Below are 20,978 nucleotides of genomic sequence, written 5' to 3' on the forward strand. Positions count from 1 at the left end.
GGAAAGTTTCCAACCGATTTCTCATACACAAACAGCAGTTGACCGGCTTAGATGCTGGGTGGATCCCGTTCCTGTTCTTTTACCAAAGGAAATCCCAACTAATACCGCAATTGAACCAACACCTGTCATATCGTATTTAGACGCACTAATTACAATTAGTCCTAACGAATGCACCAATTTACAAGCCCAGAAAAAATCTGAGATATTTCTAAGTTATGCTCTGTTTTCCCAGGCGGTGCAAAATGTTATGAACTACCACAGTAAGAAACTACACTACTGGCCATTAAAACTGCTACACCTAGAAGAAATGCAGATGATAAACGGGTATTCATTCGACAAATATATTATACTAGAACTAAAATGTGATTACATTTTCACGCAATTTGGGTGCATAGATCATCAGAAATCAGTACCCAGAACAACCACCTCTGGCCGTAGTAACGGCCTTGACACGCCTGGGCATTGAGTCAAACAGAACTTGGATGGCGTGTACAGGTACATCTGCCCATGCAGCTTCAACACGATACCACAGTTCATAAAGAGTAGTGACTGGCGTATTGTGACGAGCCAGTTGCTCGGCCACCATTGACCAGACGTTTTCAATTGGTGAGATATCTAGAGAATGTGCTAGCCAGGGCAGCAGTCGAACATTTTCTGTATCCAGAAAGGCCCGTACAGGACCTGCAACATGCGGTCGTGCATTATCCTGCATTATCCTGCTGAAAAGTAGGGTTTCGCAGGGATCGAATGAAGGGTAGAGCCACGGGTCGTAACATATCTGAAATGTAACGTCCACTGTTCAAAGTGCCGTTAATGCGAACAAGAGGTGACCGAGACGTGTAACCAATGGCACCCCATACCATCACGCCAGGTGATACGCCAGTATGGCGATGACGAATACACGCTTCCAATGTGCGTTCACCGCGATGTCGCCAAACACGGATGCGACCATCATGATGCTGTAAACAGAACCTGGATTCATCCGAAAAAATTCGTGCACCCAGGTTCGTCGTTGAGTACACCATAGCAGTCGCTCCTTTCTGTGATGCAGCGTCAGGGGTAACCGGAGCCATGGTCTCCGAGTTGATAGTCCATGCTGTTGCAAACGTCGTCGAACTGTTCGTGCAGATGGTTGTTGTCTTGCAAACGTCCACATCTGCTGACTACGGGATCGAGACGTGGCTGCACGATCCGTTACAGCCATGCGGATTAGATGCCTGTAATCTCGACTGCTAGTGATACGAGGCCGTTGGGATCCTGCACGGCGTTCCGTATTACCCTCCTGAACACACCGATTCAATATTCTGCTAACAGTCATTGGATCTGGCGAGCAGCAATTTGCGATACGATAAATCGCAATCGCGATAGGCTACAACCGACCTTTATCAAAGTCGGAAACGTGATGATACGCATTCTCCTCCTTCTACATCTACATCTACATCCATACTCCGCAAGCCACCTGACGGTGTGTGGCGGAAGGTACCCTTAGTACCTCTATCGGTTCTCCCTTCTATTCCAGTCTCGTATTGTTCTTGGAAAGAAGGATTGTCGGTATGCTTCTGTGTGGGCTCTAATCTCTCTGATTTTATCCTCATGGTCTCTTCGCGAGATATACGTAGGAGGGAGCAATATACTGCTTGACTCTTCGGTGGAGGTATGTTCTCGAAACTTTAACAAAAGCCCGTACCGAGCTACTGAGCGTCTCTCCTGCAGAGTCTTCCACTGGAGTTTATCTATCATCTCCGTAACGCTTTCACGATTACTAAATGATCCTGTAACGAAGCGCGCTGCTCTCCGGTGGATCTTCTTTATCTCTTCTATCAACACTATCTGGTACGGATCCCACACTGCTGAGCAGTATTCAAGCAGTGGGCGAACAAGCGTACTGTAACCTACTTCCTTTGTTTTCGGATTGCATTTCCTTAGGATTCTTCCAATGAATCTCAGTCTGGCATCTGCTTTACCGACGATCAACTTTATATGACCATTCCATTTTAAATCACTCCTAATGCGTACTCCCAGATAATTTATGGAATTAGCTGCTTCTAGCTGCTGACCTTCTATTTTGTAGCTAAATGGTAAGGGATCTATCTTTCTATCTATTCGCAGCACATTACACTTGTCTACATTGAGATTCAATTGCCATTCCGTGCATCATGCGTCAATTCGCTGCAGATCCTCCTGCATTTCAGTACAATTTTCCACTGTTACCACCTCTCGATACACCACAGCATCATCTGAAAAAAGCCTCAGTGAACTTCCGATATCATCCACAAGCTTATTTATGTATATTGTGAATAGCAACGGTCTTATGACACTCCCCTGCGGCACACCTGAAATCACTCTTACATGCTGCGTTCTGTTATCTAGGAACTCTTCAATCCAATCACACAATTGGTCTGATAGTCCATATGCTCTTACTTTGTTCATTAAACGACTGTGGGGAGCCCGCATCTCGTGGTCGTGCGGTAGCGTTCTCGCTACCCACGCCCGAGTTCCCGGGTTCGATTCGCGGCGGGGTCAGGGATTTTCTCTGCCTCGTGATGGCTGGGTGTTGTGTGCTGTCCTTAGGTTAGTTAGGTTTAAGTAGTTCTAAGTTCTAGGGGACTGATGACCACAGATGTTAAGTCCCATAGTGCTCAGAGCCATTTGAACCATTTGACTGTGGGGAACTGTATCGAACGCCTTGCGGAAGTCAAGAAACACGGCATCTACCTATGAACTCGTGTCTATGGCCCTCAGAGTCTCGTGGACGAATAGCGCGAGCTGGCTTTCACACGACCGTCTTTTTCGAAACCCATGCTGATTCCTACAGAGTAGATTTCTAGTCTCCAGAAAAGTCATTATACTCGAACATAATACGTGTTCCAAAATTCTACAACTGATCGACGTTAGAGATATAGGTCTATAGTTCTGCACGTCTGTTCGACGTCCCTTCTTCCAATCCTCTGGAACGCTACGCTCTTCTAGAGACCTACGGTACACCGCTGCAACAAGGGGGGCAAGTTCCTTCGCGTGCTCTGTGTAAAATCGAACTGGTATCCCATCAGGTCCAGCGGCCTTTCCTCTTTTGAGCGATTTTAATTGTTTCTCTATCCCTCTGTCGTCTATTTCGATATCTACCATGACGAATGGAGACGTGTCGTCTTCAGCGATGAGAGTCGCTTCTGCCTTGGTGCCAATGATGGTCGTATGCGTGTTTGGCGCCGTACAGGTGAGCGCCACAATCAGGACTGCATACGACAGAGGCACACAGGGCCAACACCCGGCATCATGGTGTGGGGAGCGATCTCCTACACTGGCCGTACACCACTGGTGATCGTCGAGGGGACACTGAATAGTGCACGGTACATCCAAACCGTCATCGAACCCATCGTTCTACCATTCCTAGACCGGCAAGGGAACTTGCTGTTCCAACAGGACAATGCGCGTCCGCATGTATCCCGTGCCACCCAACGTGCTCTAGAAGGTGTAAGTCAACTACCCTGGCCAGCAAGATCTCCGGATCTGTCCCCCATTGAGCACGTTTGGGACTGGATGAAGCGTCGTCCCACGCGGTCTGCACGTCCAGCACGAACGCTGGTCCAACTGAGGCGCCAGGTGGAAATGGCATGGCAAGCCGTTCCACAGGACTACATCCAGCATCTCTACGATCGTCTCCATGGGAGAATAGCAGCCTGCATTGCTGCGAAAGGTGGATGTACACTGTACTAGTGCCGACATTGTGCATGCTCTGTTGCCTGTGTCTATGTGCCTGTGGTTCTGTCAGTGTGATCATGTGATGTATCTGACCCCAGGAATGTATCAATAAAGTTTCCCCTTCCTGGGACAATGAATTCACGGTGTTCTTATTTCAATTTCCAGGAGTGTAGTTTATGTATCCTCTGTTATTTGTACATTATATTCCAGTGTTATACACTTTAATATTTTCTTACATCTGATATATCTCGATATTCGCTACATATACTTGTTTGAATTTCCATTTTTCTTGTTTTTCATGCGATCAAGAAATGAAAATAATCAAGAATTTAGATGCGCGACATTTGCTCACTATGTAAAAGAAGTAGCCAGCAATCTCTGGTACAGTTTACAGTACAAATCATATGAAAACACCAGCGTTTTTGTCAATTCCTCCTTGTTAGGGCTCCCAGCAGACGATGGTTAAGTGCGCCCTTGTTGACCCGCTAATTGGCATATATGATTTCAGTGGCGGTGAGAAAGTAATGATTGGATCGTGTAGTAGTGGAAACGAGTTCCCCTCTCAGGTGAATTGCATTACCTGTTACACCGCGTCAAACGTCGTGTTAGGATACGCTCTCTTGCAGGTGTACTCTGATAAATACAACGTGGGAAGTACACATTACGGTGTGGCAATACTGTTCTATAACTGAGTCTCTCTGAGAGCTCTCGTTGTCACAGAAAACACCATGTCAGCTGTGGACGAGATAAGAATTTCATTCCATCTTTCATGAATGATGATTTCTCCAACAGGCGTGTTATTTTCCAGAAAGGCAGTGGGCGATCCCACAAGATCATACTCGGGTTATAGTTGTTTGTGAATTATGCTAAGGTATTACAGTACATTATATGAATGCGTGTTGTCTGATCCTCGCAGCTGTAATACATATTATGTAATTGAAGTGGACGGGTGTGTGTGTGTGGTGGTGGGGGGGGGGGGGGGAGGGAGCAGAGGGGTAGAGAAAGGAAAGGAAAGGGAAGGAACTGGTGATATCAGCTGCATCGGGACTTTGTGCGAAATCAGCGGCGATGAGTGAAAAGCTGTGCCGGACAGGTACTCGAACCCGGGATTTCCTGCTTACTAGACAGTTGCGTTAATCACAGTGTTCATAGCAAATGTGCGGACTACACTCCTGGAAATTGAAATAAGAACACCGTGAATTCATTGTCCCAGGAAGGGGAAACTTTATTGACACATTCCTGGGGTCAGATACATCAAATGATCACACTGACAGAACCACAGGCACATAGACACAGGCAACAGAGCATGCACAATGTCGGCACTAGTACAGTGTACATCCACCTTTCGCAGCAATGCAGGCTGCTATTCTCCCATGGAGACGATCGTAGAGATGCTGGATGTAGTCCTGTGGAACGGCTTGCCATGCCATTTCCACCTGGCGCCTCAGTTGGACCAGCGTTCGTGCTGGACGTGCAGACCGCGTGAGACGACGCTTCATCCAGTCCCAAACGTGCTCAATGGGGGACAGATCCGGAGATCTTGCTGGCCAGGGTAGTTGACTTACACCTTCTAGAGCACGTTGGGTGGCACGGGATACATGCGGACGTGCATTGTCCTGTTGGAACAGCAAGTTCCCTTGCCGGTCTAGGAATGGTAGAACGATGGGTTCGATGACGGTTTGGATGTACCGTGCACTATTCAGTGTCCCCTCGACGATCACCAGTGGTGTACGGCCAGTGTAGGAGATCGCTCCCCACACCATGATGCCGGGTGTTCGCCCTGTGTGCCTCGGTCGTATGCAGTCCTGATTGTGGCGCTCACCTGCACGGCGCCAAACACGCATACGACCATCATTGGCACCAAGGCAGAAGCGACTCTCATCGCTGAAGACGACACGTCTCCATTCGTCCCTCCATTCACGCCTGTCGCGACACCACTGGAGGCGGGCTGCACGATGTTGGGGCGTGAGCGGAAGACGGCCAAACGGTGTGCGGGACCGTAGCCCAGCTTCATGGAGACGGTAGCGAATGGTCCTCGCCGATACCCCAGGAGCAACAGTGTCCCTAATTTGCTGGGAAGTGGCGGTGCGGTCCCCTACGGCACTGCGTAGGATCCTACGGTCTTGGCGTGCATCCGTGCGTCGCTGCGGTCCGGTCCCAGGTCGACGGGCACGTGCACCTTCCGCCGACCACTGGCGACAACATCGATGTACTGTGGAGACCTCACGCCCCACGTGTTGAGCAATTCGGCGGTACGTCCACCCGGCCTCCCGCATGCCCACTATACGCCCTCGCTCAAAGTCCGTCAACTGCACATACGGTTCACGTCCACGCTGTCGCGGCATGCTACCAGTGTTAGAGACTGCGATGGAGCTCCGTATGCCACGGCAAACTGGCTGACACTGACGGCGGCGGTGCACAAATGCTGCGCAGCTAGCGCCATTCGACGGCCAACACCGCGGTTCCTGGTGTGTCCGCTGTGCCGTGCGTGTGATCATTGCTTGTACAGCCCTCTCGCAGTGTCCGGAGCAAGTATGGTGGGTCTGACACACCGGTGTCAATGTGTTCTTTTTTCCATTTCCAGGAGTGTATATCTGCACGCTCCCAGGCCGGCCAACATTCCCATCCAGCACCACCTATCCACAGTCCTCGACCCTGTCCTTCCTGCTCGCTAATTATTAGAGTTTCGCCGGAGGTCGAACGAAGTGTGCATCCGCACTGAGGGTTGTGAATTTATTGCCCATCGAGGCGAATCAGTTATATGAATGCCTGGTTCTGTTCTTTCGGTCGCCAGACTCTTGATATCATCAGTTTCAATCCTTCTCTTTCCTATCCATTCGTAATATATTGATTATTGCTTGCTATTCTAGTGTTATCTTGAAGCTGTGAGAAAGGACAGGCGCTCCAAGGTGCGGAAGCAGAGTCGATGCTAAGGGCAGACGAAACTAGGAGAGATATTGTTACATGAAGTAAACCATAAGGGGAGAGCCTTGCGAAAATGCAGACGCCCCCAGACGCGGTCCCAGGGCGCTAGTTACTCTCCAAGGAATTAACATGTAACTTCATATGTCGTCTAGACGGTGTGGTAGGTTGCCACCGTAGAACTTTGTAACCAACAGGCACGTATTAGCGATAAAGCCAGCTTGATACCAGCCTTGAGAACAGCAACGACAGTAGGCTCACAAGGGTTAGAAAGAAAGCGAGAACGTCAAAAAACTGTTGACCTAGCAGTCCCTACTCCGGGGAGCCCGAGGGGCGGGGCTAAATGACGTATAACAATAATGCTGCAAGCCTTATTTGGCAGAGCAGTTACGTTTAGCTTCCAGCTGAACAATGTTGATACCAAATACGGACTTAGTGCAACTGCATTAACATCCCCGCCTTAGGAGCAGTAAAGGGGACCTAATTAAACCGTGATTGGCAGGCGCCTGCAATAGCCCTGCGGGATTGGCTGGGTGGCTTTAAGTGGGGAAAACAGTGGCCCCACGCGACTCTTTAAAACCCCTAAATTCCGCATTTTGGCGGAGTTCTCAGTCAGACGATCTGGGCGCCGAATCCGCGTCCGCCGACTCCAGCCTCGGTCCAGCTCCGCGTAAGTTTGCTCTCTCACTTGGAGTGCCTCAATGGACAGTGTCACAGTCATACGTTTTGTTTTGAAACTAAGTTGTCGCCTTAAGATGCTGCTAGTGTTTGCTACTGTGGTTAGCATCCACTCCTGGGACTTCTGCACTGGCTTCTGTTGTAACAGTGTTATTTATGCTTTTTATAACCCTAGAACTAGCCTCCAGTGTGTTAGTTAGTCCTGTCTGGAATAAACAACTACTACAAAACCCTGTTTGTCCAAGAGTCTCCACAACGAGTTCCCTATCGAGTCTCACCACCTGCATTTTTAGTAAATGTCTGTACCAGTGTTGGCTCAGATACAGGGTGTTTCAAAAATGACCGGTATATTTGAAACGGCAATAAAAACTAAACGAGCAGCGATAGAAATACACCGTTTGTTGCAATATGCTTGGGACAACAGTACATTTTCAGGCAGACAAACTTTCGAAATTACAGTAGTTACAATTTTCAACAACAGATGGCGCTGCGGTCTGGGAAACTCTATAGTACGATATTTTCCACATATCCACCATGCGTAGCAATAATATGGCGTAGTCTCTGAATGAAATTACCCGAAACCTTTGACAACGTGTCTGGCGGAATGGCTTCACATGCAGATGAGATGTACTGCTTCAGCTGATCAATTGTTTCTGGATTCTGGCGGTACACCTGGTCTTTCAAGTGTCCCCACAGAAGGAAGTCACAGGGGTTCATGTCTGGCGAATAGGGAGGCCAATCCACGCCGCCTCCTGTATGTTTCGGATAGCCCAAAGCAATCACACGATCATCGAAATATTCATTCAGGAAATTAAAGACGTCGGCCGTGCGATGTGGCCGGGCACCATCTTGCATAAACCACGAGGTGTTCGCAGTGTCGTCTAAGGCAGTTTGTACCGCCACAAATTCACGAAGAATGTCCAGATAGCGTGATGCAGTAATCGTTTCGGATCTGAAAAATGGGCCAATAATTCCTTTGGAAGAAATGGCGGCCCAGACCAGTACTTTTTGAGGATACAGGGACGATGGGACTGCAACATGGGGCTTTTCGGTTCCCCATATGCGCCAGTCCTGTTTATTGACGAAGCCGTCCAGGTAAAAATAAGCTTCGTCAGTAAACCAAATGCTGCCCACATGCATATCGCCGTCATCAATCCTGTGCACTATATCGTTAGCGAATGTCTCTCGTGTAGCAATGGTAGCGGCGCTGAGGGGTTGCCGCGTTTGAAATTTGTATGGATAGAGGTGTAAACGCTGGCGCATGAGACGATACGTGGACGTTGGCGTCATTTGAACCGCAGCTGCAACACGGCGAACGGAAACCCGAGGCCGCTGTTGGATCACCTGCTGCATTAGCTGCGCGTTGCCCTCTGTGGTTGCCGTACGCGGTCGCCCTACCTTTCCAGCACGTTCATCCGTCACGTTCCCAGTCCGTTGAAATTTTTCAAACAGATCCTTTATTGTATCGCTTTTCGGTCCTTTGGTTACATTAAACCTCCGTTGAAAACTTCGTCTTGTTGCAACAACACTGTGTTCTAGGTGGTGGAATTCCAACACCAGAAAAATCCTCTGTTCTAAGGAATAAACCGTGTTGTCTACAGCACACTTGCACGTTGTGAACAGCACACGCTTACAGCAGAAAGACGACGTACAGAATGGCGCACCCACAGACTGCGTTGTCTTCTATATCTTTCACATCACTTGCAGCGCCATCTGTTGTTGAAAATTGTAACTACTGTAATTTCGAAAGTTTGTCCGCCTGAAAATGTACTGTTGTCCCAAGCATATTGCAACAAACGGTGTATTTCTATCACTGCTCGTTTAGTTTTTATTGCCGTTTCAAATATACCGGTCATTTTTGAAACACCCTGTAGAAGAAAACAATCAAGCGCCTTCACTGTGAATTGTCCTTTCTGCGTTCTGCTCTGTACCGCTCGGGAGCGCAGACTGACCAGTAACCCCTTTTCTCCCTATCCCACCTATGTCAGGAGGACACGACACTTTCTCCTTCATCCCTCCCCCCCCCCCCCCCCCCGCACCTTCAATTACATATTACAGGAGATGCTTCGTCTCCCAGATAAGTCAAAAATCAATCCCACTGAATATATCAAAGATGTCATTGAGTGCTGAATGAGAGCCATAAACCGTCTCCTCTTCACCCACGAGCGTAACAACTGCGTAATCCGTTCGTAAAAAAATGTCACAGCTCTCTGACTACATGCCGAAAACTTGCGGAATCCGTGCCACAGCGAACACCTGCTGTTTTCCTAGCGGCGTTGAACGAACACGCGATTTTATTGCTGGCAATGAGGCGACGTAATTGTGAGTTTCCCACAGACTGCATACGGAATTCCCGCGTCATATTCTCCAATGGGTGCACGCCGCTGTCTGTAAATGAAATTAATTATGCAGAGGATATTAATTAGTGTACGCAGCCTGGAACAGGATATTGTAAAGGTTGTATATAAGGAGTTTCACGATATTTCGTCAAGTCATTTAGCCAAAATTAGAAGATTTACAGTCTTTCCGGGGCGCTCACTTTCAGAGTTACGGATGTGAAATTTTGGCGTTAGCTGTCGATACAATAGGAAAATAGGCCATGGAACATAATCTGGTTGTCATCTGTAATTTTGAAAACGTTCAAATTTTTGTAATATTTGAAAATATTTCTTCGAGTATATGTTGTATATTTAGTAGCACAAATATTTAATATATACTAAATATTTTCCTGTACAAGGTGGAGAAACTAGTTTTACCGCGCTATACGGTGAAGTGCACTATCAAGTCACATTAATGTGACCACGTGACAAAAGCCTGAATATCCACCATTCGCAGCACGGACCGCCGAGAGAGACGTTCAGGAAGAGAGTCGACTAGATTCAGAAAGGTACCGACAGTGATGTGCAGCCATACCGACTCCAGTGCCGTGGCGAGCTGCAGATGGTTTCTCGGCTGAGGATCCATGGCGCGAAAAGCTCGATCGAGGTGGTCCCACAGATTCTCGATTTCGTTTAAATGTGTGTGTGTGTGTGAAATCTTATGTGACTTAACTGCTAAGGTCATCAGTCCCTAAGCTTACACACTACGTAACCTAAATTATCCTAAGGACAAACACACACACTCATGCCCGAGGGAGGATTCGTACCTCCACCGGGACCAGCCTCACAGTCCATGACTGCAGCGCCCTAGACCGCCCGGCTAATCCCGCGCGGCGATTTCGTTTAAATCCAGGGACTTTGGTGATTAGGACAGAACGGTAAACCCATCCTGGTGCTCTTCGAACAACGCACGGACACTGAGAGCTGTGTGACACGTTGCATTGTCTTACTGATGGATGCCATCGTGCCGGCCAGGGTGGCCGAGCGGTTTTGCCGGCACGGTAGCTCAGCGTGTTCGGTCAGAGAGCGGGTTGGCCTCTGTAATAAAAAAAACTGAGTGAAATGATCAACAAACGAACTTGACCGGATGTCATGTGACGTCCGCAACGAACAAACACAACGATTAACAACGAACAAAATAGAGAGGAAAAAATAAAGGTTCTAGGTGCTACAGTCTGGAACCGCGCGACCGCTACGGTCGCAGGTTCGAATCCTGCCTCGGGAATGGATGTGTGTGATGTCCTTAGGTTAGTTAGTTTTAAGCAGTTCTAAGTTGTAGGGGACTGATGACCTTAGAAGTTAAGTCCCATAGTGCTCAGAGCCATTTGAACCATTTTTTATGCCATCGTACCGAGGAAAAGGAAACCGCATGTAGGGTTGTGCATGGTCCACAAGGATATATTCATATTTTTGGTGATGCATTTAGCCTTCCAGAATGAAGAGATCACCCATGGAATGCAATGAAAACATCCAGCCTGAACCATTTGCTTTCAGACGTATCACGGCGTACACGCCAACAGCCATCTGTCCGATTAAGCATAAAACATGATTCATCTGAAGAGAAAACCACCTGTCACCACGAAATGGAAGTCCAGTTGCGGTACCGGGATACAAATTCCAGCCTTCGTCGCCGATTAAGAGCATGAAGCAAGCCAAGCGCTGTATCGTGTGTGAGATACAGAGGCGAGCGAATGTGCCCGGACTTACCCAGTTCACTGCTAGTAGCGCCCCGTCACCTTAACGCCTCTGCACGTAGCACGCAAGTATTGCACTACAATTAAGTATGAAATTAAAAATCAAAATTTTTGTTTAAAACTTTGTTAAAATATAGTTTAGTGTTATAATGTTCCAAATACCAAGTCTTTATGTTCTAGACTTAACAGTTTCCGTAGAAATGCCATTTTAAGAGAAAAATAAGTGGCGCTAAATAATGAAGCTAGAAAGCCAGAATTTGGACAGAAGGTGCAGGTAGATGGTTCAAATGGCTCTGAGCACTATGGGACTTAACATCTGTGGTCGTCAGTCCCCTAGAACTTAGAACTACTTAAACCTAACTAACCTAAGGACATCACACACATCCATGCCCGAGGCAGGATTCGAACCTGCGACCGTAGCAGTCGCGCGGTGACGGACTGAGCGCCTAGAACCGCTAGACCACCGCGGCCGGCGTGCAGGTAGAGCTCATAAATAAGTGGTGCAGGATTCCAAAACCATATAACAAAAATTAACACCGGAATCCACGTTTTTCGGAAAAATCAGTGGAGCTAATAATGGACTTAAAAACATAAAAATTTGTTTTATACTTCAGTTCACCCCAGAAATAATAACTGAAAGACCACGTTAAGCTACCTCTTATAGTTTTTGAGTAATTAAGTAAAAACCAATTTTGTAACTAAAATGTACCCAACTGATGTAGATTAAGTACCTGTGATTTTAATGATAGAGAAGTTTGGTTAAAGTGGATGATAAAATATACCAAGTGATAGAGCTATACCAAATTTGAGAGTTGTAGTATTAATAACTGCTGAGATTAGTTCTAGTAAAGATATGGTTCAGAGGTAACGCTCTACCGTTAGTTTCACTATAAAATTTCTAGAAGGCAAAGTTATCATTCTAGCGAGCTGAAACTTTTTCGGTGATTTCAAACAACTTAACTGAATACAAACAAAAATTAAGAGGTTTCTGAAATAATTTGTAACTATATTATTCAAGTTTATGTACATGAGAAAGCGGTCGTTCGGAGGCTTCTGCAGTATGCAGATAGCTGTAGATAACAGATCTTCCCTCGACCGTCCGTTCCGGTACCTATGTAAATGCAGCCCGAGAGGCAATAGTAAGGTTCACTTCGCATTCAGCTACTATAAGATCCGCATCTGTTACACGTCGTATCGCGCTCTGCCTCGGATGACGTCAGAGCCGAACTGTGACAAAGCGCGTATTTTGCGGTAAAAACGGATAGTGAACTCGCGAGGACTGTACACCGTCCTCGCCAAAGTAACTGTTAGTGTGCCGTCCGTGAGAATTACAATTCCGCATGGCAAGTGGTGACTTTATTTCCACTTTTATGGCGAGCATTAATTTGGAACATTTATTGCAAACTTTCATTGAATAATTTTAGTCACGGCGAAAGACAATCTCGTATTAACGTAGCGTAGAGGTCACCTCTGAACTGCCAAATGTGCTGTTAGAATAGAAAGACTTGGTTTCAATAGTGAATTTCCAAGTGTTGTATGTGAAAAACCTTACGCAATATAATTTTGATTGGAACTTTCTACTTTTATGTAAAATCCTAGTCCTGATCCCGCAAAGAAATAGGAGGATAGAAACTTTTCTTTTAGTGGGTTGGACCAGAATGTGGCCGTGCTGACTGGAAACTAAGGTCAGTATGTTTCCCTTCGCTTTCTGGCTGACCACAAAATTAGTTGAGAGGCTCGCGTGAGTAAGATGGTATTAATAATTTTTACCCGCCGCCCCACAAGCAGTCAGCAAGGGTGTATGAACCACGCCCCTGCTGCGGAGGCCCATACGCAGCAACGTTCGCTGAACGATTGTTGAGGAGACACTGTTTGTAGTCCCTTGGTTCATCGGGACAGTCAGTTGCTCAGTAGTTACAAGTCTGTTCGCCCGTACACATCTCCACAGACGTCGTTCACCCCTGTTATCTGTGGTTCGTGATGCGCCAGTTACCTCGGCGCCTGTTTTGGATAGCACCATTTTGCCACGCATGGTATACCTTAACCACGGCAGAACCCGCACAGTTTACAAACTTAGCCGTTTCGAAAATGCTCCCAGCCTTTGCCCGAAAGCCAATGATCATGCCCTTTTGGACGTCAGACAAACTGCTCCATTTTCACAATACGAAACGACTGCACTGTTTTCCGCATTCCCCCAGCACGGTTTATTTTTATACCGTTCTCTGACAGTGCTGCCACCTGCTGTCTGCGAGCGGTTATTTCACTTTGACGTGGAAAATAGGCGTTGACCACATTAATATAACTGAACCGTGTAAATACGAGGCGTGTTTTTTTTAAGTAAGTAACGTTTTGAAATTAAAAAAGACGTTCTAAGATATCTCAATAATTTTATTTTTACATGAAAGCCTGTACCTTAATCTTCTTTTCTACAAACTTTCCGTCAATATTGAGGCACTTGTTATAACGTTGTACCAGTTTTTGAAAACCCTCCCCATAGAAGTCTGCCGCCGGACTTGTTCACCACTGCATCACCACTGTTTTGACTTCGTGATCGTCTTGAAGACGCTGACCGCCCAGGTGTTTCTTCAAGTGCAGGAATAGATGGTAGTCACTGGGCGCAAGATCGGGGCTGTACGGAGGATGATCTAGAGTTTCCCATCGAAAAGATGTGATGAGATCTTTGGTCTGATTCGCCACATGCGGACGGGCATTGTCTTGCAGCAAAACGATGACCTTGCTCAACTTCCATGGACTGTTGCTTTGATTCTGGTGTGACGTAGGCCACCCATGTTTCATCGCCCGTAACAATTTGGTTTAAGAAATCTTCACCGTCGTTGTGGTACCGCACAAGGAAAGTCAATGCACCGTCTAAACGTTTGGTTTTGTGCACATCCGTCAACATTTTTGGTACCCAACGTGCACACAATTTTCGGTAATTCAAGTTCTCGGTCACAATGCCACACAAAAAACTACGAGAAACGTTAGGAATGTCATCCCGCAAGGAGGAAATCGTAGAGCGTCTGTTTTCTCTCACCTTATTGTCCACTTCCTGCACCAAACTTTCATTAACGACCGAAGGACGCCCACTCTGTTGTTCATCATGCACATTTGTGCGGCCATCTTTAAATGCTCTCACCCACTTTCTTACCATTCCATCACTCATAATGTTTTCTCTGTAAACTGTACAGATCTCACGATGAATATGGGTCGCTTTTAGGCCTTTAGCACTAAGAAATCTTATAACAGCCCGTACTTCACAGTCGGCGGGACTCACGTTTATCGGAGGCAACTTAAACACTCAGTACACAACGTAAACAAGAAAGAATCAGATTGTAATGGCGTCAGTGCGTAGATTAAGGCACAGGCTTTCATGTAAAAATAAAATTTTTGAGATATCTTAGCACGTATTTTTTAATTTCAAAACGGTACTTACTTAAAAAAACACGCCTCGTACTTCACGCACAGAGAAATTTTACAGGTGTTCTCAGAGCATATCTGGCATAACGAGGCTTGTTTTAAAATTACTACGGGTACAATTTTTGTAGCTAGGGTGATACACTTTCTCCAGCTTGACTAGAAGAGCGATCTACTCAAAAAAAATTGCCACACGGCAACACATGTTCCAGTCAAGCATCTTTACGTGATTTTATGTGATTTACAGAAGTTTTTTGCTTGTACATGGCTCGAGAGAATGTAACGCCGGAAATGCATATCCTCCTATTTCCATCTATTGTACTATTATTTTTTTCCTTGCTTTGTTACCTCAAGATATGACATTTCTGTCTCTTTATATATTGTAATTGTTTTACTGTTTGTATATATATATTTATGCATTTATGTCGATGTATAATTGGTTTGTTTCGTAAATATTATTTGTAATTTTACGCTGGGTCTCGCCTAGGGAAGACTGCTATCGAACGATTACATCGATAGGTCGTGTGAAGAATCAAAGTGTGTAGGATCTTTGGTAGTGTTAACTCTGCCGCGTGGAGCGCGGGCAGAGAGAGTCTGGCTGGGGTAGTGCAGTGGAGCAGGTGTGTTGTGTGACGCTCCCGCGAGTGACCGCGCTTTCGGGGTTTGGCAGCATGTAATTGCGCTCGACTCGCGATGATAGTTTCTGACATGGTGTCGCGGACGGGAAGCATTAGCTGGCACACATCAAGAGCCCGTTTCGCCTGGTGACCATGTTGAGAAGAAGGCGCGCCAACTTCCAGCTTCTGCAACAGCGGCGGCCGACAATGAGTGACTGTCGCCACTTCCTCGATCGACGGCTTCAAACCTTCAATCAACCAACAAGGAAGACTGGAAGCACGTAAAGTTTTAGAACTGTATGGCAGATCTCAGCTTTTCAAACTGTTCAAATCACAAAATTACAGCAACGTAGCATGAACCTTTGTTGCTCATTGTCCCAATTGCATTACCAAGCAGGGTCCCTTCCTTTTCCAGAATGAACCCGAGTGTCATTGAAATTCAAACGCCAGCATTAAAGTACTATAATTCGATTTCAATGCTTTAATTTCAAAGTTCAGTTAAAGTATTCATAACTGGCCACAATATTTAGATTACACAAGCACAAATAAAGAGTGCGAGTTTTGTTACCGTATTTTAGCTTACCTGTGACTGCAGCTCAACTTGGTACGTACTAAATTTTACTATTGTTCAGAATCATTTAATTCAAGTTCAAAATTAAATCTCTTATTTCTAAATTGCGTAGATTCAAGTAGCTTTTGAAATGATTGTTGAGGTAGTCCAAGACTAACCGTATTTTACTGAATTTCGATGTGCTTCAGAAAGAAAGCTCACTATTAACTTCAGTCACTAAATTAACTTTCGATTTTATTAATTCTTTTGCTAAATTAAGTCAGAGTGTAGCGAAATTTATTACTTCTGACAAACTTTCAGTTTTCACACTACACTTGTCAACCTTCAGTTGCCACGCTTCTAGTGCTAATTATATGTGTAATAATCTTTCTTTTTCAGTTACTATAGTTATTGTCCTTAGGACTGGCGACCATAATTTCCCCCAAATCTCAAATACCTAATTACCGCTAGTTAATTGCTAACGTAACGGCTGCACATTTACTTTCTTTATTAACTTTACCCATTTTCAAAATTAATTTCCACCTGTTTCATTAGCATTTTTCCTTTCATTTAGATGTAACCCTTTCCTCCCTCTTTACCGACAGATTAACTTCGGTGACGATTGCTTTTCCCAAATTTCCATTAGGTACACGCGGTTTCATTTTTCACTGTCATTAAGGTCGATAAGTGAGGGGGAGGTTACAAGAAGAGCTGATTGTCCTTTGAACGGCAACTGGAACTGGGATGCCTTAAATTTCATAGCTCAGCGGCGTTATTATCGTGTGAAGCTACACTCCTGGAAATTGAAATAAGAACACCGTGAATTCATTGTCCCAGGAAGGGGAAACTTTATTGACACATTCCTAGGGTCAGATACATCACATGATCACACTGACAGAACCACAGGCACATAGACACAGGTAACAGAGCATGCACAATGTCGGCACTAGTACAGTGTATATCCACCTTTCGCAGCAATGCAGGCTGCTATTCTCCCATGGAGACGATCGTAGAGATGCTGGATGTAGTCCTGTGGAACGGCTTGCCATGCCATTTCCACCTGGCGCCTCAGTTGGACCAGCGTTCGTGCTGGACGTGCAGACCGCGTGAGACGACGCTTCATCCAGTCCCAAACATGCTCAGTGGGGGACGATCCGGAGATCTTGCTGCCCAGGGTAGTTGACTTACACCTTCTAGAGCACGTTGGGTGGCACGGGATACATGCGGACGTGCATTGTCCTGTTGGAACAGCAAGTTCCCTTGCCGGTCTAGGAATGGTAGAACGATGGGTTCGATGACGGTTTGGATGTACCGTGCACTATTCAGTGTCCCCTCGACGATCACCAGTGGTGTACGGCCAGTGTAGGAGATCGCTCCCCACACCATGATGCCGGGTGTTGGCCCTGTGTGCCTCGGTCGTATGCAGTCCTGATTGTGGCGCTAACCTGCACGGCGCCAAACACGCATACGACCATCATTGGCACCAAGGCAGAAGCGACTCTCATCGCTGAAGACGACACGTCTCCATTCGTCCCTCCATTCACGCCTGTCGCGACACCACTGGAGGCGGGCTGCACGATGTTGGGGCGTGAGCGGAAGACGGCCTAACGGTGTGCGGGACCGTAGCCCAGCTTCATGGAGACGGTTGCGAATGGTCCTCGCCGATACCCCAGGAGCAACAGTGTCCCTAATTTGCTGGGAAGTGGCGGTGCGGTCCCCTACGGCACTGCGTAGGATCCTACGGTCTTGGCGTGCATCCGTGCGTCGCTGCGGTCCGGTCCCAGGTCGACGGGCACGTGCACCTTCCGCCGACCACTGGCGACAACATCGATGTACTGTGGAGACCTCACGCCCCACGTGTTGAGCAATTCGGCGGTACGTCCACCCGGCCTCCCGCATGCCCACTATACGCCCTCGCTCAAAGTCCGTCAACTGCACATACGGTTCACATCCACGCTGTCGCGGCATGCTACCAGTGTTAAAGACTGCGATGGAGCTCCGTATGCCACGGCAAACTGGCTGACACTAACGGCGGCGGTGCACAAATGCTGCGCAGCTAGCGCCATTCGACGGCCAACACCGCGGTTCCTGGTGTGTCCGCTGTGCCGTGCGTGTGATCATTGCTTGTACAGCCCTCTCGCAGTGTCCGGAGGAAGTATGGTGGGTCTGACACACCGGTGTCAATGTGTTCTTTTTTCCATTTCCAGGAGTGTATAAAGCTGACGAATACCGGAGGGCAGAAAGCTATCTTGCACTGTATACAGGCAGAAAATCTGTCGCTTCAAATGGTTCAAATGGCTCTGAGCACTATGGGACTCAACTGCTGAGGTCATTAGTCCCCTAGAACTTAGAACTAGTTAAACCTAACTAACCTAAGGACTTCACAAACATCCATGCCCGAGGCAGGATTCGAACCTGCGACCATAGCGGTCTTGCGGTTCCAGACTGCAGCGCCTTTAACCGCACGGCCTCTTTGGCCGGCAAATTTGTCGCTTGATCGCCCACCTAAGTGAACGTTCTAGTAACTAGGTGCTTAGAATATTTCAGTGATCCGAATGAATTTTCACTCTGCAGCGGCATGTTTGCTGAAATTAGACTACCCGGCTGATTGAGAATGTGTGCCGGACGAGGATTCGAACCTGTAAGTTTCCGCAGGCAACTGTTCTGCCAGCAGAGATATCCACGCACTACCCACAACCTGCCCTCACAGCTTACCTCAGCTAGTACTGCAAGGCTGCGAGTAAGCCATTTCCCTTCAATATCCTTTCTTCCAGGAGAGCTAGTCTTCCAACGTATGCAGGAGAACTGTGGTGAAGTTTGGAGAGTAGTGATGGAAGTAAAGTTGTAAGAGAGAGTCGTAAGTCGTACCTAGATACTGGCTAGACGTCATTACCGAAACGTATCCAACTCTTGCAAAGAAATATTAATTTAAGTTCATGCCCTCAGTTTTATGTGAAGTGTGTAATGTTGAAACTAATATGACACATACAGGGTTATCTAGGTGCCCCTACCGATGTCGTTTTATGTAACCCGCACTACTTCTGTATCCAGACAGGCGGTGGCAACGTAATCAAATGGTTCAAATGGCTCTGAGCACTATGGGACTTAACATCTATGGTCATCAGTCCCCTAGAACTTAGAACTACTTAACCTAAGGACATCACACAACACCCAGTCATCACGAGGCAGAGAAAGCAACGTAATCGATATAAGTTCCCTTTCAGAGCTTTGGACGACTGTTAACAAAAGGAATCATACTGTAAAAAATACAAGTGAGGACTATCCATGTGTCACGGTATTTTTGGACCAAAGTATACCTTACTTCTGCCATACTTATCCAACTGCCTCTAACCTTTCATTGTGTGATTAGCGGTGTAGTTAAACAGGTTTTGGATGTCTCTGCAAGTTTATTCCGTTTATGATGATTAATCTTTCGTAAATGGTTCAGAAACGTTGCCTTATAGAGTTTGTGCCACCATCGGAAACAACGAAATTAACTGCAGATACGAAAATCAGAAGCGTGAAAGCAACAACTTTCTGGTAAAAGATTAATATATGACTCGCCCCGTTGGTGTGTTGAAGTAGTTTCATAAACAAAATTTGTACAATAGGTCTAAGGTGTCTTCGAGTACTTTACCGCTTATTCTGCGACATTCTAACAACATGCTTCACATCTCCAGAGCGAACTGGCTAACTCCATTTTTCTGTCATTTGGAGTTGCATAAGACGACGTCGGAAGAGGCAGCTGAATACCATGTATAAATCCATGCCATAAAACATTTTCCATTTGGAATTGGGCGAGGAAAAAACTATGTATCATCGCGATAACCACCATAAATATATCGACCAACTTCTGCAGAGAGATTGGAAATTTTTCCTGGATGCCACCCGCGATGTATCTGTCTTGCTTATCAATTATTTGATATTTTCTCTCGCTAGACATAAGGGCACTGATGAATACGAACTTACTGACTTTCTGTCATTGCAACACTGAAATTCCAAATTTCATCTAGGAATCAGATATGGACCATCAGCGCACAATTACCTGCGTGTGACTCTCGTGACAGGTTATAAAATAAAAACGATGATAAAGAGTTCGCATTCAAACCAGTAACAAAAATACATGATAGAACAAGAGAGCCGGCCGCTGTGGTCGAGCGGTTCTAGGAGCTTCAGTCCAGAACCACGCGGCTGCTACGGTCGCAGGTTCGAATCCTGCCTCGGGCATGGATGTGTGTGATGTCCTTAGGTTAGTTAGGTTTAAGTAGTTCTAAGTCTAGGGGACTGATGAGCTCAGATGTTAAGTCCCATAGTGCTCAGAGCCATTTGAACCACTTTTTGAACAAGGGAATTGGGAAAAATCTTGTAAAACTACAAAAAAATAATTTGCAAAAGTACACATGAGAATGGGACAGAGACAAAAGTATTGTTCAGTGTATCATTGAACTTTTTCTTAATGAAGCCGAGGAAAACGTGTCGTTTTGTTTTGTTACATACACAGATTAGTTAACAAAAATTGCAACAAATCACTTTTCGCCTATAATAAATTTAAACAATTCATTCATATCATTAACGTAAATAGCACATGCTCAATTTCTTTTAAAATATATGTGAAATTCTTATTTTGGAATAACATATATTCTATGGCAGTTGTTGCAGGTCTGCTGTTTAATTTCTCTATTGTACGCCTGAACCGAGAACATAAAGTATATCAACATAGTGCAAATGGAATTTTATGCAAGAAGAAGTTCAAGTTTTTTATTATATTCTTGAGAACACAAAATGTACGCTGGGATTGTCACGTACTCTTCAAACTTTTTTATTTCTATTCTTATATTTTTTCCATGCCCATTGAAAATAATTTAACGGCTATATTGATGACGGTAAAGCTTTGCATAAGCGTTTGTACAACGTTGTAGTTCATTACCTTTCAGCGGAATAAAAGCCTTTAATATAAAAAAAAGAGAGAAGAAGGTAATTCAGTCGACAGAACATTTATTCGCGAAAGGAAAAGGTTCTGGGTTTG

At 46.0% G+C, this 20,978-nt stretch overlaps 1 protein-coding gene across 1 annotated transcript in view; it reads left to right on the forward strand.

The window, feature by feature from the left end:
- The window catches only part of LOC126184448 (dynein axonemal intermediate chain 3-like), a 215,446-nt gene that overhangs the window by 68,895 nt on the left and 125,573 nt on the right, over positions 1–20,978 (forward strand). The window contains exon 5 of the mRNA XM_049926839.1: positions 4,143–4,265. Coding sequence (XP_049782796.1) covers positions 4,143–4,265 — 123 coding nt within the window. The remainder of the gene's footprint in view (positions 1–4,142; positions 4,266–20,978) is intronic.

This window comes from Schistocerca cancellata, chromosome 4, assembly GCF_023864275.1.
Source record: "Schistocerca cancellata isolate TAMUIC-IGC-003103 chromosome 4, iqSchCanc2.1, whole genome shotgun sequence".
Taxonomy (NCBI): Eukaryota; Metazoa; Arthropoda; class Insecta; order Orthoptera; family Acrididae; genus Schistocerca; species Schistocerca cancellata.